The following is a 20,280-nucleotide window of genomic DNA, read 5'->3' on the forward strand; positions in this document are numbered from 1 at the left end:
CATGGTTGCCAGTTTGACTTGGTCATGCTGTCTACCTCCTGGTTGGTCGGTGGAATGGGATACGATCCTTGCCAATGATTATGATGTTGATTGATGTCATGTACGGGCTTCATCATGATAATTTGTATCGTCATTTAGAACTATCATCTATTTTCCGCTGCACTTGAACTCTAAAGTACTTTTTGAACCGAAAAGTATCCTTCTGGACCACCACTTGCCCATCTAGACTAACGTCTCTCCCCTCATGCCTAGTCGCGTTGAAATCGCACATCATGTACTCGGTCTTGGTTTTACTAAGTCTGAAACCTTTCGACACTAACGTGCGTCTTCACAGCTCTAACTTCCTATTAACCCCTGCCATACTCTCGTCAACTAGCACCGCATCATCAGCAAAGAGTATACACCAAGGGATCTCACCTTGTATATCCCTTGTGACCTCATCCATCACTAAAGCAAATAAATAAGGGCTCAATGCTGACCCCTGGTGTAGGCCTATGTTAATAGGAAAGTCAGTGGTGTTGCCATCACATGTCCGGACAAACGATACTTGACCGCACATAATTGTTCATTATCAAATCATCATATACATCAACAAAGCCTTCCGATATGGCGCGCCGCTAAGAGGGTTACGCCCCAACTGTTTTCTCTTGGGTTTCATCTCCATAAGAGTGGCAAGGTTTTTATATTGGCTCGCCAAGCCTTAACACAACCCTTCTCCTTTACCCGGGCTTGAGACCGGCCTTGGCGGAGTTATCAAATCATCATATACAAGTAGATTAAATATATTCTGTCAGAACTATATGAATATATGCTTGTCATCTATCACTGTATCGACCCTACTTGTCACCATGCTGCCTACCACTTGTACCCCTGTTTAATGAAATAATGATTGCAAAATAACAGAAATGCCAATATGGTCTTCATTGACCTTTTTAAGTATATAATTTATTCTTTCTAATTGCCAATCTTTAGATAGAAGGACGTGTTATGGGGGTCGGTCACCCAGAGTATGCAAGTACAATGTACCTTCTCGCCAAGGTACTACTGTTTTGCGCCTAAGTTGTGTGTTCTCATTATTTTCTTGAGATTAATCCTTCTTTTGTGATAAATATCCTTCCCCAACTCAGTAGTATCCAACAAGGGTATTACTGCTGCTGTTTTGCTGTTTAAGTTATTGTTCTGCACTTTAGATTCTGTTATCTTGTCTGTAATCTTTCTCCTGAAATCATTTTGTCTCATCTATCAAGTGTGAGAACCCAGCTGGATACAGAAGCAACAGTTCTTTGCGCATGCAGCAGTGGCACTGTGGCAGCAATTTTAATAATTTCTGTTCACTATTACTTGTAGTTTGTTGATATCTTTTCTTTTGAGTTACTTCTATATTTTAGGCTATAAAATATCTATTGTAGGATGAAATTATCCTCTATACTAACAATTATGATTTTTTGCTGATAATGTTTTATGAATTTGTCATTACTATGGTTATATTGTTTTTCTTGATCCACTTGATTTTAAGTTGCCACCATCCGGTCTCTTTTTTTCGAAGATACATTTTGACTTCTCACGTGAACAGTGAACAGTAGCTGAGAGAGAGGGAGTGAGATTCAGGAGATAAGAGGGATTTCCCTTCTTACTTGAATTGCAAAGGGTACAAAGGGTATCTATTTATAGAGTATTAGGGAATGTGTTCATTGTATTCATCCAAACCCTAGAAGTGTGGGTAATATAGTAGTTGTACATAGGCCTCTAGATGGGCCTAACACATGTATTCACTAACACCCTCCTCCCTGCAGTCTGAACTACCGGCGCAGCGGAGTTTAAGACTGGACAACAAAGAAAGCGCACACAGGGACAACACCCCCCGCAGCCGCAACTAGCCACCTGCTACGTTGAGGCTGGAGCGAAACTCCGAGAAAGTCGAGGAGGGGTGGCCCTTGGTGAAGATGTCGGCAAACTAGGAGGTGGTCGGGACATGGAGGACCCGAACATCGCCGATAGCAACCCAGTCGCGAACGAAGTGCAAGTCGATCTCCACATGCTTCGTCCGCTGATGCTGAACGGGGTTGGTGGAGAGATACACGGCGCTGACGTTGTTGCAGTAGACGAGTGTTCTCTTGGCGAGCGGGCTATGAAGCTCAGCCAAGAGCTATCGTAGCCAGGACGCCTCTGCCACGCCGTTAGCGACAGCACGGTACTCCGCCTCGGCACTGGAGCGGGAGACAACCGGCTGCCGCTTGGACGACCAGGAGACAAGGTTGCCACCTAGGAAGACGGCATAGCCGGAAGTGGAGCGGCGAGTGTCCGGACAGCCAGCCCAATCAGCGTCGGTGTAGACAATAAGCTCAGCAGAGGGAGATCGGTGAAGAACCAGGCCGTAGTCAACAGTGCTATGGACGTAGCGGAGGAGACGCTTCAGCGCAGCAAGATGTGATTCCCGGGGATCATGCATATGAAGGCAGACCTGCTGGACGGCATATGTGAGGTCTGGCCTGGTGAAAGTGAGGTACTGCAAGTCACCAGCAAGACTCTGGTAGGCAGTAGGATCAGCCACGGGATCACCCATATCAGCAGACAGCTTCGCCTGAGTGTCGACAAAAGTGGAATATGGTTTGCAATCAGTCATCCCAGTTCGCTCCAGAATGTCAAGTGCATACTGCCGTTGGTGAAGGAGAAGGCCAGAAGGGCGAGGCTCAACAGTAACACCCAAGAAGTGATGTAGCTGACCAAGATCCTTCATAGCAAACTCCTGCTACAGAGACGAGATGATGCGCTGAAGCAACTGCTGACTGGAGGCTGTGAGAACAATATCATCAATATAGAGCAGCAGGTATGCAGTCTCATCCCCACGACGGTAGATGAACAGAGAAGTGTTAGACTTGGTCTCTGTGAACCCCAATGTCAGCAAAAATGTGGCAAACCGAGAATACCAAGTCTGAGTAGTCTGCTTTAGACCATAGAGAGACTTGTTGAGCCGGCAGACCATATCCGGGCGACTGGAATCCACAAATCCCGCTGGCTGACTACAGTAGACTGTCTCTGATAAAGTGCCATGGAGAAATGCATTCTTCACATCTAGCTGGTGCACATGCCATGAGCGAGAGAGAGCGAGCGAGAGGACCGTGTGCATAGTAGCAGGCTTCACCACTGGACTGAAGGTGTCATCATAGTCCACACCAGGCCGCTGGGTGAAACCTCGGAGAACCCAGCGAGCCTTGTAGCAATACAGTGTACCATCAGCTCGACGCTTATGCGTCCAGATCCACTTGTCAGTGACCACATTGCAACCAGACGGACGCGACACGAGGTCCCACGTCTGGTTGGCAAGAGCCTCGTACTCCTCTTTCATCGCGCGACACCAGTGGGGATCCGCCAGGGCGTCGCGGACAGATGAGGGTACCGGAGAGATCCGCGGCGCTCCCTCGGTGGCGTAGAGAGTCGCGGGCCGAAGAACCCCAGCCACCCGCCGAGTCACTATGGGATGAATATGACCAGTGTCTCGATGGATGATGGACTGATGGTCCACTGCAGGTATAGGTGGCCAACCGGGCCGCACGGCACGGGCACGGCCCGAGCACGGCCGGCACGGGCACGCCGGGGCACGGCGGCTCCGCCGTGCTGTGCCGCCGTGCCGACATCCCGGCCCGGCGAGGGCGCCGGCGTGCCATGCCGTGCCGTTGGGCAAGCCAGCACGCCAGGCCGGCGGCGGCAGCGACCTGCGCGGGAGCGGCGGCGGCAGCGGGCTGGCGGCGTGGTGCGAGAGGGAGGCGCGGCGGCTGGCCGGCGGCGCGGTGCAAGAGGGTGAGAGAGTGGCGCGGAGAAGAGGATAGAGGCGTCGGGAGGTTGAGGGAGGGACGGAACGAGAGTTACGAGAGGGGGCGGCGGCGGCTGGAGGATGATGATGGGGGCTGTGGCCTGTGGGAAGGAAAAATGATGTTGATTTTATACCTAGGTTTGCAAATTGGGCCATCTCTGTTGGTGTTATCGGGCCGGCATCGTGCCGGCCCATTAGTCGTGTCGTGCCCGTGCTAGTGCTGCGGGCCTGACCTGCGGCCCAGGCACTATATAGACGGTGCCTCGTGCCGGCACTAGCACTATGGTGTCGTGCCCGTGCTATGCTAGTGTCGTGCTTTTTCGGATTGTGCCCGTGCTGGCCCATCGGGCTTGGCCCATTTGGCCAACTATAATTGCAGGCTCGACACGAGAGCGAGTCGGTGGAGGCGGCGGTGGCGACGGCTCCGGTGTACTGTGCGCATAGCACGCTGGAGCCTCCGGGGCCGGAGCCGGAGGCCGTGGATTCGGTGCCGGTGCCGGCACCGAACGACGCCGGTACACCTGCACCGGCTGAGCGTAGCGCGCAGGAGGCACCGGGGCCGCGCGTGGCGCGACAGAAGGCACTGGGGCCGCGCGTGGCGCAGCAGAGATCACCGGAAGCGGTGTCGGTGTACCAGGAAAACCTGCGGGAGGACAGACAGACAAAGGTGGCTGAACCACCGGGTCAGGCGAAAATATGGACTCCAACTCGAGGTCAGGGGAAGATGTAGAGGAGATGGAGTAGGGAAAATCCTACACGTCAAACACAACGTGAAGCTGGGCGACCATGGGATCGGTCGGGTCGAGCCGGGGTCCAGAACCAGAGGGCGGAGCCTGGTGGGAAGAAGAGGCGGCGTGCTCGGTGAAGGGGACGACGAGCTGCTGGCCGGAGGAGACAAGGATGTAGTGCTCCGCCTCGGCGACCTGGCGAGCGAGAGCGTCGGCCGCGGAGCGCTTGCGCTCCTAAGCGAGGGCAGACGCACGGACCCGCTCCTGGGCCGCCGCAGCCTCGGACTTGGCAGCGAGGAGGGCCGCGGCGAGAGCAGCGTTGGCTGGAGCAGCTCCGGCGACGAGGGGTGCCGTCCCCCAAAAGGCAGTGGCGGCCGCGCCCCCCGCACCAGCGCCCATGGTGGCGGCTGCGGCTGCCGCGCCCCCCGCGCCCGCGCCCATGAAGGCGGCGGCGGCAGCGCCCCCAGCGCCCATGGAGGCGGTGGCGGTGGCGGCGTCCGTGCCCAGGACGGGCGGAGCCGGCGCGCCTGTGGCCGGCGGCGGCTGGGGCGGGGCGTCGAGGGCCGGAGGAGGAGGAGAAGCACCGAGGGGAGGAGGGCCGTCCGCAACGGCGGCAAACGCGGCGGCGGCGGATGCGTGCGGCCGGGGAACGGCGGGCCACGCGCGCGGCGCGCCTGGAGCAGAGGACCCGCCGGAGAGTGGAGGGAAGGAGGAGAGGGGTGGCGGCGGCGGCGGCAGGAGATTGGAGAGAGGGAAGTGGCTAAAGCTGATACCATATGAGGGAATGTGTTCATTGTATTCATCCAAACACTAGAAGGGTGGGTAATATAGTAGCTGTACATGGGCCTCTAAATGGGCCTAACACATGTATTCACCAACATAGAGGAGAGTTGTGAAGCAACCCTATAATTGGATCTTGTAATCGTGATCCTCTACTGCCTAATTTGATATGGTTTCCAAACAAATTGGTCCCTTCTATCTTTGAATTTGAGTTTGAGTTTGGTCCCATATTTAACTTCTTTTATGCTCTTAGGTGCTAAGTCTCCAAGGAAAAAGAAGGGACGCAGAATCCCTTACCGAAGAGTCTATAAGGATACTGGAGGTATGTTTAACATTACAATTTGTAGGTTTGAACCTGTGGAATCTGCATGCTAGTATTTCATTAAGTTATGGCATTGTCTTAGGAAGCTGAGCTTGGCGAGTCACCAACATGCATACAAAGAATGACATATCTCTCTACAGTAAGCTCCTATTATGTGGAAGTTATTATTTATTTTTTCTTGGAAATTTATGCATTCATGAATGTGTGTGGAGATGCCTAGGAGATAGAGCAATAGTATGGTTAACTAAGCTTTTTAATCTCATTTTTCGGTCAAACAAGATGCCGGAAGAATGGAGAAGTATATTAGTACCTATCTTCAAAAACAAGGGTGATGTTCAAAGTTGTACTAACTACCGTGAGATTAAGATGATGAGCCATACGATGAAGCTTTGGGAGAGGGTTATCGAGCATTGCCTAAGAAGAGTGACAAGTGTGACCCAAAACCAATTTGGATTTATGCCTGGAAGGTCAACCATGGAGGCGATTTTCTTAATACGACAATTGATGGAGAGATATAGGGAACAGAAGAAGGACCTGCACATGGCCTTCATTGGCCTTGAGAAGGCATATGACAAAGTACCGAGAAATGTCATGTGGTGGGCCTTGAAGAAGCACAAAGTCCCAACTAAGTACATTACCCTTATTAAGGATATGTACAAGGATGCGACGACGTTTGTCCGGACATGTGATGGCAACACCACTGACTTTCCTATTAACATAGGCCTACACCAGGGGTCAGCATTGAGCCCTTATTTATTTGCTTTAGTGATGGATGAGGTCACAAGGGATATACAAGGTGAGATCCCTTGGTGTATGCTCTTTGCTGATGATGTGGTGCTAGTTGACGAGAGTAGGGCAGGGGTTAATAGGAAGTTAGAGCTGTGGAGACGCACGTTAGAGTCGAAAGGGTTCAGACTTAGTAGGACCAAGACCGAGTACATGATGTGCGATTTCAGCGCGACTAGGCATTAGGGGGGAGACGTTAGTCTAGATGGACAAGTGGTGGTCTAGAAGGATACTTTTCGGTATTTAGGATCTGTGCTACAAAAGGATGGCGACATTGATGAAGATGTTAGGCATAGAATTTCAGCTGGCTGGTTGAAATGGCGGCAAGCTTCTGGCATCCTTTGTGATAAGAGGGTGCCACAAAAGCTAAAAGGTAAATTCTATAGGACAGCAATTCGTCCGGCGATGCTATACGGTGTTGAATGTTGGCCTAAAAAAAGGCGACATGTCCAGCAACTGAGTGTAGCAGAGATGCGGATGTTGCGGTGGTTTTGCGGGCACACAAGGAGGGATAGAGTCCGGAACGAAGTTATTCGGGATAGGGTTGGAGTGGCACCAATTGAGGAGAAACTTACCCAGCATCGACTGAGATGGTTTGGACATGTCCAACGAAGGCCTCCTGAGGCGCCGGTGCGTAATGGGGTTCTTGATCGGGTCGATAATGTAAAGAAGGGAAGAGGTAGACCTAAACTGACGTGGGATGAGTCGGTTAAGAGAGACCTTAAGGATTGGAATATCTCTAAAGAGATAGCTTTGGATAGAAGCGCTTGGAGACTAGCTATCAATGTGCCTGAACCTTGAACTTATTTCTTTCGGGTTTCGTCTCTAGCCTACCCCAACTTGCTTGGGAAAAAAGGCTATGTTGTTGTTTGTTGTTTGTTTGTTATGCATTCATGAATGTCAATGGACATGACGTGTTTGTTAAATGTTGGACATATTTGTGTGAATGTATGGAAGGGTCTGAGCCCCTAGCATTATTCCACTCAGTGGTAAATGTTAGACATACTCTATGTCTCAGTCAATCCAATCTACTATTCCACACATTATTACTTGCTTTCATGGTATCACTAGTTTAGTTTTTTTTTCTTCCGCACCCTAGGGCGCCTTGCCCACAGCACTGCTCCCTGTGCGTGCTCCCGACATGCTGCACTATGGCCGGCGAACTCCCACCGCCTTCCACCGAACCCGCTACTATTGCTCCCTCCGATGTGGCCGCTCCCGGTGTCCAAACCAGCGTCACTAACCCTGATGCCGCCACTGCTCCCGACTCCAATCACGCTGACGACGATTGCACAACCTCGGAGGAATGAAGGTGCGTGGCCAAGGCCACTCGCGATGCTGCCTTCACTTGCGCGACAAAACGCGACGCGGCCCCTTGACCGCGCCATGAGTGTGCAGCGTCTGATCCTCATCAAACGGACGGCGACATCTCTGACATCGCTTCCGAAGCCAGTGACAACAATGTCCGTACCAACCTGCTTCACCATGACGCCGCCGCCCTCATCAATCTGCATGCGGAAGCTATTGTTGTGCAGAATATCCGCGCCCTTGTACCGCTCATCCTCAACATATCATCGAGCTTTTATGCTCGTTGATGACTTGGTGTGAGTCCTTCCTTCTTAATGTTGGGAAGTATTCCCTATAAAGTCGTGTCCTCTTCGACGTCCTCGCACGACACCATTGATTGGCTGTGTATGTACTGAGTTGGGAGGATGTGGCTCATTGGCACCATCTCTGCCGACCTCGTGGATGCCATCACAGAGCGCGGCCTCTGCTTGGACCACCTGACTCCATCGAGTCCTAGTTCCCTCTCTGTCACAACTACTGTCGTCGCCTCAAGGTCATGACTGACTCCCTCCATGACCTTGGTGAGCTTGTCTCTGACTGTACCTCGTCCTCAATGTCATCCGCGGTCTGAATGAGCGCTTCATTGCCATTGGTCTTCATTTTCGACACGGTTGATCCTTCCCCACCTTCCTATAGGTGCGGAACAACTTGTTTCTCGAAGAACTCACTGTGGTGAAATCGGCGCCCGCCACTGCCCTCGTCACTTCCTCAACTTCCGACAGCTCCAAGACGGTCCCCATGCCAGCCCCGACGCATCCGCCCAACAACACTAGAAGGCACGCCAGTAGCAGCCTTCTGCTTCGGCTGGCTCTAGGATCAGCGTGCCTGGCATCTAGCAGCACTCCGCCGGGTTGGGCTAGGCCTGTTCCATCTGCTGGCCTAGCTACTACAATCTTTGGTCCGAGTCCATCTAGATGTGGCCTGGACTGAGGGCTCCCTCGACCGCACCATGGCCCGTTGCGCTGGCTCAGCTTCTCCATGCCTTCCTGGCAGGCTCATAGGGACAGTGTGTCGTTCCCCCACCCGGCCGGTACGGCTCTGTACTCCAGCAGAGGTCTTTCAGGCATGGATTGTGTACTCCAGCAGCAGGTCTTTCAGGCATGGATTGTGACTTGCAGGCCAACTTCAAGACCATGATGCTTCAGCCACCGCAACAAAATGAGTGGTACTTAGACTCCAAGGCCACTACCACCATGACATTCCATGCCGGTATTCTCACTCTTCACATCATCCTATCCATGGTTGTTGGAAACAGACATTCTATTGCTGTCACTTCTATAGGCAACGTTACCGTCCCACATTAGCTTCATCTTAATAATGTTCTCATCTCTCCGAGCTGTAATAAGAATCTTATATCTGTTCGCCAGTTTACTTTTGACAATAACTGTTCTGTGGAGTTTGCCCCCCTTGGCTGTTATGTAAAGAATCTTCCCTCTCGGAGAGAGATCATCAGGTGCAATAGCTCCAGACCTCTCTATTCTCTGCAGGTCCCGGCATTTACCTTCCGTGTTGCCAACTCTACTTCACTTTGGCATCAGCGTCTTGGATATCATGGTCATAAAGTTTTGTCTAAACTAGCACAGTCGTCAGTCATCTCTTGGAATAAAAGTGCTAGTAACTCTCTTTGTCATGCGTGTCAACTTGGTCGTCATGTTCGTTGTGTCAACCAGCTTAATTAGTAGTATTAGTCCTACACTTAGCTTGCAGCCGATTGCTGGAAAAAAAAACCATACAAGCAACCATGCTCCAGGGATGTATAAATTATTGGACACTAATGCAGTGTCACAAATTCTGAGATTGCTCTTTCATCAACCAAAACCAATATTTCATTATAACATCTTATATGAATAATGTTTTAAAATGCTACAATCTGTCACACTACTTTGGTGAAATCTAAGACCTATTTCATCCAAATTTAGGGCATCAAAGTAAAAAGCCGATCAAAGATACTATTCTTGCACAAAAGGTATCCAAAGGCAAAGTAGGAAATCTATTTTAGCGAAAGTAAGACCTATATTCTTAGATCGATCAAAGGTACTATTCTTGCACAAGAGGTATCAAATTCAAACCTATATTCATCCAAATTCAGAGTACCCAAAGGATCTACTTCATAAGGAGATCAAATAATTGCACAAGATGGGATTCTGTAGCTAGGCTTCTTTCAGTAGGCTGTATCTCTGATTTTACATTACATGTAAAATCTACATGTAAAATCAGAAGTAAACGAGAGACAAAAAATGAACCTTGATGCGCTCTAACCCACACCAGTCCACTGTCCACGAGCGCCGGCAACACCGCGTGCAAGCAGCGATGGTGATGACAAAGCATAGACCGCCATAGCAGCAATGACAATGGTGATGGAAATGGAAATGGAGACGTTGATGGGTAGGCCGGTGGAGGGGGGCACCCACAGGGAATATGGCGATCTAAGCAGCAATGGCGATTCCTAAATGATATACATGGAAAGTGTACCCTAGTACCTTTAAAAATGATGTACATTGAAAGTGTGCCATAGGACCTTTAAAAAATGATCACGGAAAGTGCACCATGTAAAAATGTACATAGAAAGTGCCATCAATTCCCTCCTCTCCTTTAATTTCTTTCCAAAATTATAGGCAATTCTCTCACCTCCTTTAATTTGTTTTCAAAATGATAGGCAAGTCCCTCGCTCCTTTAATTTGTTTCCAAAATGATAGGTAATTCCCTCGTCTTATTTAATTTCTTTCCAAAATGGCTAGCATCAATTAGCCCTAAGATTAAGGGGGTGGAGAGGGGAGGCTTGGGGTGGGCCGAGGGGTTGCGGTGGGCCTGAGGCGTGAGTATAGGTAAAAAAAAGTTTAGTGTTTTGGGCAAATTCATTTTCTAAGTGTGGTTTTGAGGCCTTCTCCAAACTTTGGTACCCCTAGCCGGCTAGCCCTGACAAGTGGGTTCTTTGTGAGGAGAGAGGTGGGCCTAATCTTGGTGAGAAAGGTTTTCAATTTTTTCATCCTGTATAGTATAAATTATAGTATAGATATGTATAAATATAGTTGGCACAAACCATTCTTATTCAGTTTGTAGTCATGTTATGGAAAATCCAATATGCATCGAGCATTAATCAAATAGTGATATGTTAATAACATTTGTTTTCTCCAAATCGATATGATATGATCTGTTTCACTTGAAGATTGTTGCTCTATATGTTTTGGGGTCATAGCATGTTAGTGGATACCAGCTGGACTAATTTTGTTCTAAATCAAACTATGTTTGTGGTTTGACAGGAATTAATAAAATCAAAACGACTTGGTGAAGCTGAAATCTGGCAAAGGAAGATATTACATACTCTGGAGCTTTCAAAGGCATGGCAATATGTTTGCATTGTTTGTTCAACATTCCTTCTTGTGGCATCAATATGTAGTATGATGTTATTCTGGAACATGGTGAATGCCTTAAATTGGTGCTTGAGTTCATCTATGTTCTTTAGGCTAATTTTTCTGACTTTTCCACTATCTTTGCTTCTGGACACAATGACTTTCCCCTTTTTTACATTCTTAATGTAATGACACGCAGCTCTCCTCCGTGTTTACGAAAAAAAAAGTTCATTGTTGAATGCATGACAGGGATGGGATTCATTGCATACTGCACATGCAGCTGAACTCCTAAGTTTAACTCTTGAAGCCTTGGAGAAGTTGAAGGAATCAGAAGAGCTATTTGAAAGGTGATACTCGACAGACAGCTGTCTGTATGTCCATTTCCATCATTTTAATTTTGTTGCTTAATCTTTTCAGTGGTTGTTTTTCTAGATGCCTTGCAGCCAGGAAGAAGGTTCTGCCTGAAGGTCATTTTCTGGTTTGTTCTTTGCCTCTACTTTAATTCTTGAGCTTATCTTAGTTGAAATATTTTTGTAAGCTATATTCTTGAATTACCAAATGAAAGTACTGTAGTAAGCTCCCTTACAACCTTATTGCTCCATCTTGATCACTTTGTATTTTGAGTTTTTCTATGTTAGGACATGTATAGTGGTGCCATCTGTTAGTCCACACAATCTTGAGACAACTTAATCACTTATCACAATTCTTGCAATGGTCTGTTTCCATAGTTGTCTTTAGGAACTGAGCCTAGCTCAGTTGTTGTAGGGCATGCATGTACACAGAACACCCAAGTTCAAGTCCTCATTGAGCCAAATTTAGGTGGCTATTTCTTCCTAAATAAAAGCTGCCTAGTTGTTCCTAGGTCGGAAGAGTTTTCTTTCCTGCAGTGGTCTTTAAGTAACTCTACAAGCCCTTAATTTATTGATCGGTGGAAGAAGGAATCTCAATTGAAATGAGATGTGGTACATAGTGTGTCCCTAGTTTCATAGACCTTAATTGTGCTTATAAAAGAAACTTTTCTCACCCTCCATCACATCACCTAAAATCCTTTGTGGCAATGCTTGAGGTGACTTATAGGTTGGCTGGCATGGATCATTGTAAGTTCCCTGAGGCATCTTCATTCGTGGCAATCTATGAAGATGACTGTGTGGGCCCAGCTTCAGTGATTTTTGTACCATTCACGTGCAGCAATTCTCTAATAATTTTGTTCCTGCATAGTCTGTATATGGATATGGGAGTAACTCTAGATCAGTGACGACTCTTGTCCATCTATGCTTGTTAGTGTTTCCTTGTCAAATGCTCACTGGCATCAGAGGCATGCATTGATTTGTTGTCGCCAAACACTAGACGCTTAACGACTCTCCTTGGTAACATATTCAGAATTTCTTTATGATGCAGTAAAAAAGATCAAGCACAACCGCAACGGCTTTTAGTACCGAACAAGCTAGGGGTGGACTAGATGAAACCCAACAGGAGCCACTTATAAAGGGAATTTTACTAAAAATGGAAACAAGGTATTTGCACTAGTAAATTATAATAGTTACTAAAAAAAATATGAATAAATTGATGATCTAACAAAACCTCCACTGCAAGATCTGCAACGTAACGCTTTACCCCTAAGACACCTTGCCATCTTGGCTCCTTCAACCTGTGCCTACACTCCTTCCTCAATGTTGATTCCGTCTTCAGTCTTCAGGCTGCGCCTTATAGAGAAACTGTCAAGGATGTTGTGCCCTAGGGTAGCAGGACCCTGACTACGCAGCTCGTAGTCGCGATCGCTAATGGCGCCGTGGAGTTACCCGGATCGCCCAATTGTGAAGGGGATGAGATTGAGAGGAAAAAGAGAGTAGGGAAATGTTTTGATATTGCTTAATCCCGTCACACCCTGATTACATCCAATAAATAGTGTCTCTTCTAACTGAATTGGAAAGTAATCCCTGAAATTAAGGCCTAATAAGGCCGGATAACTGGGTCGCGCCTACGGCACAACGGCGGTTACGTTCTCTCGGCAGGTCCGGCGTGTGTAGTGCCGGCCCCACATGACATCTCTCCCCCTCGACCAGCAGCCTGTCCTCGAGCTGGAAGGTGGGATGGTGCTCGGAGAAGCTGTCGATGTCCTCCCATGTAGCCGATGATGCTGGTTCGCCCTTCCACTGGATGAGTACTTGTCGAACGCCCCGGGCGAGCCGTGCGCGCACCGCGCATTCTGGTTCAGGAACTGCTGCGCCATGATGAATGGTTGGGAGAGGCGGCAGCACGTCTGGTGGTGTGCCAACGAACTTCTTGAGGAGGCCGACATGGAACACATCATGAAGACGGGCGTGCGGAGGTAGGGTGAGGCGGACAACGACCTTGTTGATGAGTTCGGCGACGCGGTACGGCCCATAGTAGCGCGGCTTGAGCTTCCCTGCCCTGGACGTGGGCAGGGACGCCTGAGTATGGTGTCGCAATCGTAGCCAGACCCAGTCGTCGATGGCGTAGGAGATGTTGTGGTGGCCCTTGTCGTAGTGGATCTTCTGACTGCCTATGCTTGTTCCAAGTGGTAGCGGACGTCCGCCAGGAACTCATCCGGATCCGCCTTGTTCTTGGCCACTGCTGCCACCCGAGTTTCGCCGGGCTCGTATTAACAGATGGTCGGAGGATCCTGGCCGTAGACGATCCTGAACGGCGTAGCCTTGAGCGTGGTCTGGTAGGCTGTGTTGTAGACGTACTCAGCCCATGGTAGCCACCGGAGCCATTGTCGGGGACGGTCCCTAGTGAAACAGCGCAGGTACATCACAATGACGCGATTCGCCGCTTTCGTCTGACCATCAAATTGTGGGTAAATGTCATTGTTGGTGTATATGTGAGTGGCCCATATGACCCTTGTATTTGGCCCATCTAGAGGCCCATGTATAGCTACTATATTGCCCACCCTTCTAGGGTTTGGAGAAATACACTGAATATTCTCTCCTCTACATGGTATCAGCTTAGCCTTCTCTCCCTCTCCCTTCCACCCTCCAGACGCCGCAGCCACCGCCGGCTCCATGGCCGCAGGCTCCATGGCCGGCCGGTCACTGGCGCCGCCCCCTCCTCCCCTCTCCACCTTCCCTCCCCTTTCTTCCTCTGCTCCGGCCGCAGGCGCCGTGGGCGCGTGGCCCCGTCCTCCCGGATCTGCAGCCATCGCAGCGAGTGCTGCAGCCGCCCGCCGCCTCCCCTGCTCGTGCCCCGCCGGCCGCGTGGCCTAGCGCCGCCGCCGCCGCCTTGGCCGCGCTCGTCCCCCTGACGCTGCCGCCCTGTGGCAGCCGCGGCCAATACCGCCCCTCCTCCCTGCCCTGCGCTCGGTATGTCCCCTGCGGATGCGCCGGTCGCTGCCGCTGCCTTCTGTGGGAAGCAGATTGTCGACGGTGCTACTGCGGCCAATGCTGCTCTCGCCGCGGCTCTTCTCGCAGCCAAGTCCGAGGCTGCGGCGGCTCAGGAGCGGGTCCGTGGGGCTGCCCTCGCTTGGGAGCGCGAGCGCTCCGCGGTCGATGCTCTCGCTCGCCGGGTCGCTGAGGCGGAGCACTACATCCTCTTCACCGGCCAGCAGCCCGCCGTCCCCTTCGTCGAGCACGCCGCCGCCTCCTCTCACCAGGCTCCGCCCTCGGGTTCTGGACCCCGGCTTGACCCGACCAATCCCATGGTCTCCCAGCTCCACCTTCAGGCCGCCGGCGTCCAAAACATCAAGGCCCTAGTCTCCGTCCTCCTCGACCCTGCGTCCTCCTACTACGGGCGATGGCGGGACTAGGTCCTCCTCGCCCTCCGCCGCTACGCCCTCGACGACCACGTCCTCCTCGACAAGCCGATCGAGGCGCGGGACGTGGTGTGGCTGCGCCTCAACAGCGTCGCCATGTCCTGGATGTTTGGGACCATCTCCCTAGATCTGCAGGACATCGTCAGGACTCACGGCGGCACCGCGCGACAGGCCTGGCTGGCGCTCGAGGGGCAGTTCCTCGGCAACGCCGAGTACCGCGCTTTCCAGCTTGACGCCACCTTCCGCACCTTCGAGCAGGGGGACCTCTCCGTTGGGGAGTTCTGCAGGAGGATGAAGGGCATGGCCGATGCTCTTCACGACCTCAGGTGCCCGGGGCCCGACCGGGTCTTGGTGCTCCATGTCTTGCGGGGTCTCAGCTCCACCTATGACCACCTGCGGACATGGAACACCCGCCAGAGGCCCTTCCCCTCCCTGTAGGTCCGGGACGACCTCGTCCTCGAGGAGATCACCAGGGGTCCCGCGACCGGCTCGTCCTCGTCCTCCTCCACAGCGCTCGTGGCTGCTTCACCGGCTTCCTCCGCCTCGCCGGCCACCTACCTCCTTGGTGCTCCTCCCACCGGGCAGACCGGGGGTTGGGGGGCCGTGCTGGACGTCCGTCGGCACGGCCGGGGGGGGGGCGTGGTGGTGGTGGTACCGGTGGCCCTGCCTCTGGTGCTGCTGGTACCGGTGGTGGCTCTAGTAGGGGCCCAGCTCTCCGCCCCTGCACGTCTCTGGAGGTACGTACTGACCATCCTTCAGCAACCCACGGTTAGGGCGCATCTCGATGTGGCCGTTCCAGAGTTGGGGGGCCCTCGCCCTCAGCAGCCGGCGGCCATGTTCACCGGCGCTCCTCCCCTGTTTGTTTGCGCCATCCTGGACTCCACCCACTCAGCCCAGCCAGCCACCCACCTAGCCTGGGGGGTGGGACCAGGCCGCGCTGCCGCAGTCCTTCAGCACCATGGGGCTGACGCCGCCAGGCAGTACTGAGTGGATCGCCGACTCGGGTGCCTCCTTCCACACCACCACAGATGCCGGTATCCTCTCTTCTGTCCGACCCATGGTTAACCTAACCGGTGGGAACCGGTCCGGTTTGACCGGTTACCGGTCAAACCGGTCCGGTCCGGTTCCGGTTTCGACCGGTACCCAACCGGCCAAAATTCAAATTTTAAATTTGAATTTAAAAAATGAAAAATTTCCAAAAAATTCCTAAAAATACTTCAAGGTGTGGTGAATCTAATGGTGTCAAATTTTCTCAAAAATTCATTCATTCAGTATAGTTTGTGGGAATTTAAAGTTAAATCAAAAAAGAAAAAGAAAAAAAATAGGCCGGCCCATGAAGGCCCACCGATCAAACCGGTCAAACCGGCCGGTAAACCGGTCAAACCGGCCGGTAAACCGGTTGCACGGAAGCTTTTGAATTTCAAACCGGTCAAACCGACCAGTAAACCGGTAAAACCGGCCGGTAAACCGGTCGGAACCGGTTGCATGGGAGTTTTTGAATTTATTTGAATTTGGATTTGAATTCAACCGGTTCCGACCGGTAACCGGTTAAACCGGTCCGGTAAACCGGAACCGGAGCCCGGCGGTTACCGGAAACCGGTTGGGAAATAAAACCCTGGTCCGACCCCCACTTCCCTCTTGTCCTTCCATCATGGTTGGCGATGGGTCATGTCTTCCTGTCACCGCTGTGGGTTCATGCTTCTGGTTCTTTCCGCCTTTCTAATGTTCTTGTTTCTTCTCAGATGATTCATAATCTTCTTTCCATTCGCCAGTTTACTGCTGACAATTCTTGTTCCAACGAATTTGACTCCTCTGGTCTTACTGTGAAGGATTCGGCTTCCCTGCTTCCGCTGCTTCGCCTTCGACTTCCTCTTCGTCTGTTGCCCTTGCCACGACACCGTTTTCCACCACCTGGCACCGCCGGTTTGGTCACTTCGGCCGCGACGTTTTGGCTCGGCTTAGTCGTAGTACTGATGTTTCTTGTACTAGGGCTACTGCTGAGCACCTTTGTCATGCGTACCAGCTTGGTCGTCATGTTAGACTTTTTCTTCTTCTTCACAAGCGACACGTGCTTTTAATCTTGTTCATTGTGACCTGTGGACTTCTCCTGTACACAACATTTTTTATTATAAATAGGTCCTCGCCCTCCGCCGCTACGCCCTCGACGACCACGTCCTCCTCGACACGCCGGTCGAGGCGCGGGATGTGGTGTGGCTGCGCCTCGACAGCGTCGCCATGTCCTGGATCTTTGGGACCATCTCCCTAGATTTGCAGGACATCGTCAGGACTCACGGCGGCACCGCGCGACAGGCCTGGCTGGCGCTCGAGGGGCAGTTCCTTGGCAACGCCGAGTGCCGCGCTTTCCAGCTCGATGCCACCTTCCGCACCTTCGAGCAGGGGGACCTCTCCGTTGGGGAGTTCTGCAGGAGGATAAAGGGCATGGCCGATGCTCTTCACGACCTCAGGTGCCCGGTGCCCGACCGGGTCTTGGTGCTCAATGTCCTGCGGGGTCTCAGCTCCACATACGACCACCTGCGGACATGGATCACCCGCAAGAGGCCCTTCCCCTCCTTCCTGCAGGTTCAGGACGACCTCGTCCTCGAGGAGATCACCAGGGGTCCCGCGACTGGCTCGTCCTCGTCCTCCTCCACCGCGCTCGTGGCTGCTCCACCGGCTTCCTCCGCCTCGCCGGCCACCTCCCTCCTTGGTGCTCCTCCCACCGGGCAGACCGGGGGTTGGGGGGGGGCCGTGCTGGACATTCGTCGGCACGGGCGGGGGGGGGGGGGGGGGGGGGAGGGGGTGGGACGTGGTGGTGGTGGTACTGGTGGCCTTGCCTCTGGTTCTGCTGGTACTGGTGGTGGCTCTAGTAGGGGCCCAGCTCTCCGCTCCTGCCCGTCTCTGGAGGTACGCCCTAGCCATCTTTCAGCAACCCATGATCAGGGCGCATCTCGATGTGGCCGTTCCAGGGTTGGGTGGGGGCCTCGCCCTCAGCTGCCGGCGGCTATGTTCACCGGTGCTGCTCCCCTGTTTGCGCCGTCCTGGACTCCACCCACTCAGCCCAGCCAGCCACCCACCTGGCCTGGGGGGTGGGACCAGGCCGCGCTGGCGCAGTCCTTCAGCACCATGGGGGGCTGACACCGCCGGTCAGTACTGAGTGGATCGTCGACTCGGGTGCCTTCTTCCACACCACCACAGATACTGGTATCCTCTCTTCTGTCCGACCCCCACTTCCCTCTTGTCCTTCTTCCATCATGGTTGGCGATGGGTCCTGTCTTCCTGACACCGCTGTGGGTTCTGCTTCTGGTTCTTTCCGCCTTCCTAATGTTCTTGTTTCTTCTCAGATGATTCATAATCTTCTTTCCATTCGCCAGTTTACTTCTGACAATTCTTGTTCCATCGAATTTGACTCCTATGGTCTTACTGTGAAGGATTCGACTTCCCGGCGTCCGCTCCTCTGATGTGACATTTCGGGGCCCCTTGACACCCTTCGTTTTCCTGCTTCTGCTGCTTCGCCTTCGACTTCCTCTTCGTCTGTTGCCCTTGCCACGACACCGTATTCGACCACCTGGCACCGCCGGCTTGGTCATTTCGGCCGCGACGTTTTGGCTCAGCTTAGTCGTAGTACTTATGTTTCTTGTACTAGTGCTCCTTCTGAGCACCTTTGTCATGCGTGCTAGCTTGGTCGTCATGTTAGACTTCTTTTTTCTTCTTCTTCACATGCGACACATGCTTTTGATCTTGTTCATTGTGACCTGTGGACTTCTCCTGTACACAACATTTTTTGTTATAAATATTATCTGGTGGTGGTTGATGATTTCTCTCATTACTCTCTTGGACTTTTCCTTTGTGCGCCAAGTCTGAGACATTTCCCACCCTCCTCTACTTCTTTGCCTAGTTGTCCACTACTTCTTTTCCTCACCATTAATGCCGTCCAGTGTGACAACGGGCGTGCGTTCGACAACTCCATCTCCCGTTCTTTCTTCCTCCCTCGGGGTGTTTAGCTGCGCATGTCTTGTCCGTATACCTCTCCTCAGAACGGCAAGGCTGAGCAGATGATTCGCACGACGAACGACGTCGTGCGCACCCTTTTGATCCAGGCCTCTCTGCCTCCCCGCTTCTGGGCTGAGAGTCTCTACACTGCCACCTACTTGCTCAACCGCCTTCTGTCCACAGCTTCTCCTGCTCCCACTCACCACGATCTTTTCGGTACCCCTCCCAGCTACGACCACCTTCGTGTCTTTGGGTGTGCATGTTATCCTAACATCTCCGCCACTGCTTCTCACAAGTCGTCACCCCGCTCGACTCGTGTGTTTCTTGGTTACTCCCCTGACCACAAGGGGTACCGATGCTTTGACCTCTCCTCTCGCCGGGTCCTGATCTCTCGACACGTGTTTGACGAGTCGGATTTCTCCTACTCCACCTCCTCTACACCTTCTCCTAACCCCGAGCTGGAGTCCCTGTTTTTGCCTGACCTGATGGTTCCGCCACCTCTGTCTGTCTGTCCTTTTCCTGCAGGTCTTCCTGGTACACCGGCACTGCCTCCGGTGATCTCTGCTGCGCCTCGCGTGGCCCCGGTGCCTTCTGTCGCGCCACGCGCGGGCCCGGAGCCCTCTGTCGCGCCACGCGCAGCCCCGGCCCCGAGCCCTCTGCTGATCTGGTTGATCCCGTGGCTGATCCTACTGCCTACCGAAGTCTTGCTGGAGCCTTGCAGTACCTCACTTTCACCAGGTCGGACCTCAGATATGCCGTTCAGCAGGTTTGCCTTCATATGCATGATCCCCGTGAGTCACACCTTGCTGCGCTGAAGCGTCTACTCCGCTACGTCCGTGGCACTGTTGACTTCGGCCTGGTTCTTCACCGGTCTCCGTCTGCTGAGCTGGTTGTCTACACCGACGCTGACTGAGCTGCAGGTCCGGATACTCGCCTCTCCACTTCCGGCTATACCGTCTTCGTGGGCGGCAACCTTGTCTCCTAGTCGTCCAAGTGGCAGCCGGTTGTCTCCCTCTCCAGTGCCGAGGCGGAGTACCGTGCTGTCGCTAACAGTGTGGCGGAGGCGTCCTGGCTTCGACAGCTCTTGGCGGAGCTCCACAGCCCGCTCGCCAAGAGCACGCTCGTCTGCGACAACGTCAGCGCCGTGTACCTCTCCACCAACCCCGTTCAGCATCTGCGGACGAAGTATGTGGAGATCGACTTGCACTTCGTTCGCGACAGAGTCGCCATCAGCGATGTTCGGGTCCTCCATGTCCCGACCACCTCCCAGTTTGCCGACATCTTCACCAATGCTTTATTTGTTCTTTAGTCTTGAACATCGCTGCGCCGATAGTTCAGACTGCGGGGGGTATATGTGAGTGGCCCATATGGCCCTTGTATTTGGCCCATCTAGA

At 52.5% G+C, this 20,280-nt stretch overlaps 1 protein-coding gene across 10 annotated transcripts in view; it reads left to right on the top strand.

Moving 5' to 3' along the window:
• The first annotated feature begins 889 nt into the window (after positions 1 to 889).
• Positions 890 to 20,280, top strand: part of LOC120655659 — a 31,257-nt gene continuing 11,866 nt past the window's right edge. Inside the window, exons 1-6 of one of the 10 annotated variants that reach the window (XM_039933590.1) lie at positions 891 to 1,038; positions 5,573 to 5,641; positions 5,724 to 5,780; positions 11,035 to 11,193; positions 11,374 to 11,471; positions 11,542 to 11,602. In XM_039933590.1, coding sequence (XP_039789524.1) covers positions 988 to 1,038; positions 5,573 to 5,641; positions 5,724 to 5,780; positions 11,035 to 11,193; positions 11,374 to 11,471; positions 11,542 to 11,602 — 495 coding nt within the window. In that variant the 5' untranslated portion in view covers positions 891 to 987. Of the gene's footprint in view, positions 1,039 to 5,572; positions 5,642 to 5,723; positions 5,781 to 11,034; positions 11,194 to 11,373; positions 11,472 to 11,541; positions 11,603 to 20,280 lie in introns of all 10 variants that reach the window. The other 9 variants (XM_039933591.1, XM_039933592.1, XM_039933595.1 and 6 more) reach the window with 9 other exon arrangements.

Source organism: Panicum virgatum, chromosome 1N (genome assembly GCF_016808335.1).
Source record: "Panicum virgatum strain AP13 chromosome 1N, P.virgatum_v5, whole genome shotgun sequence".
In the NCBI taxonomy this organism is placed as follows: domain Eukaryota; kingdom Viridiplantae; phylum Streptophyta; class Magnoliopsida; order Poales; family Poaceae; genus Panicum; species Panicum virgatum.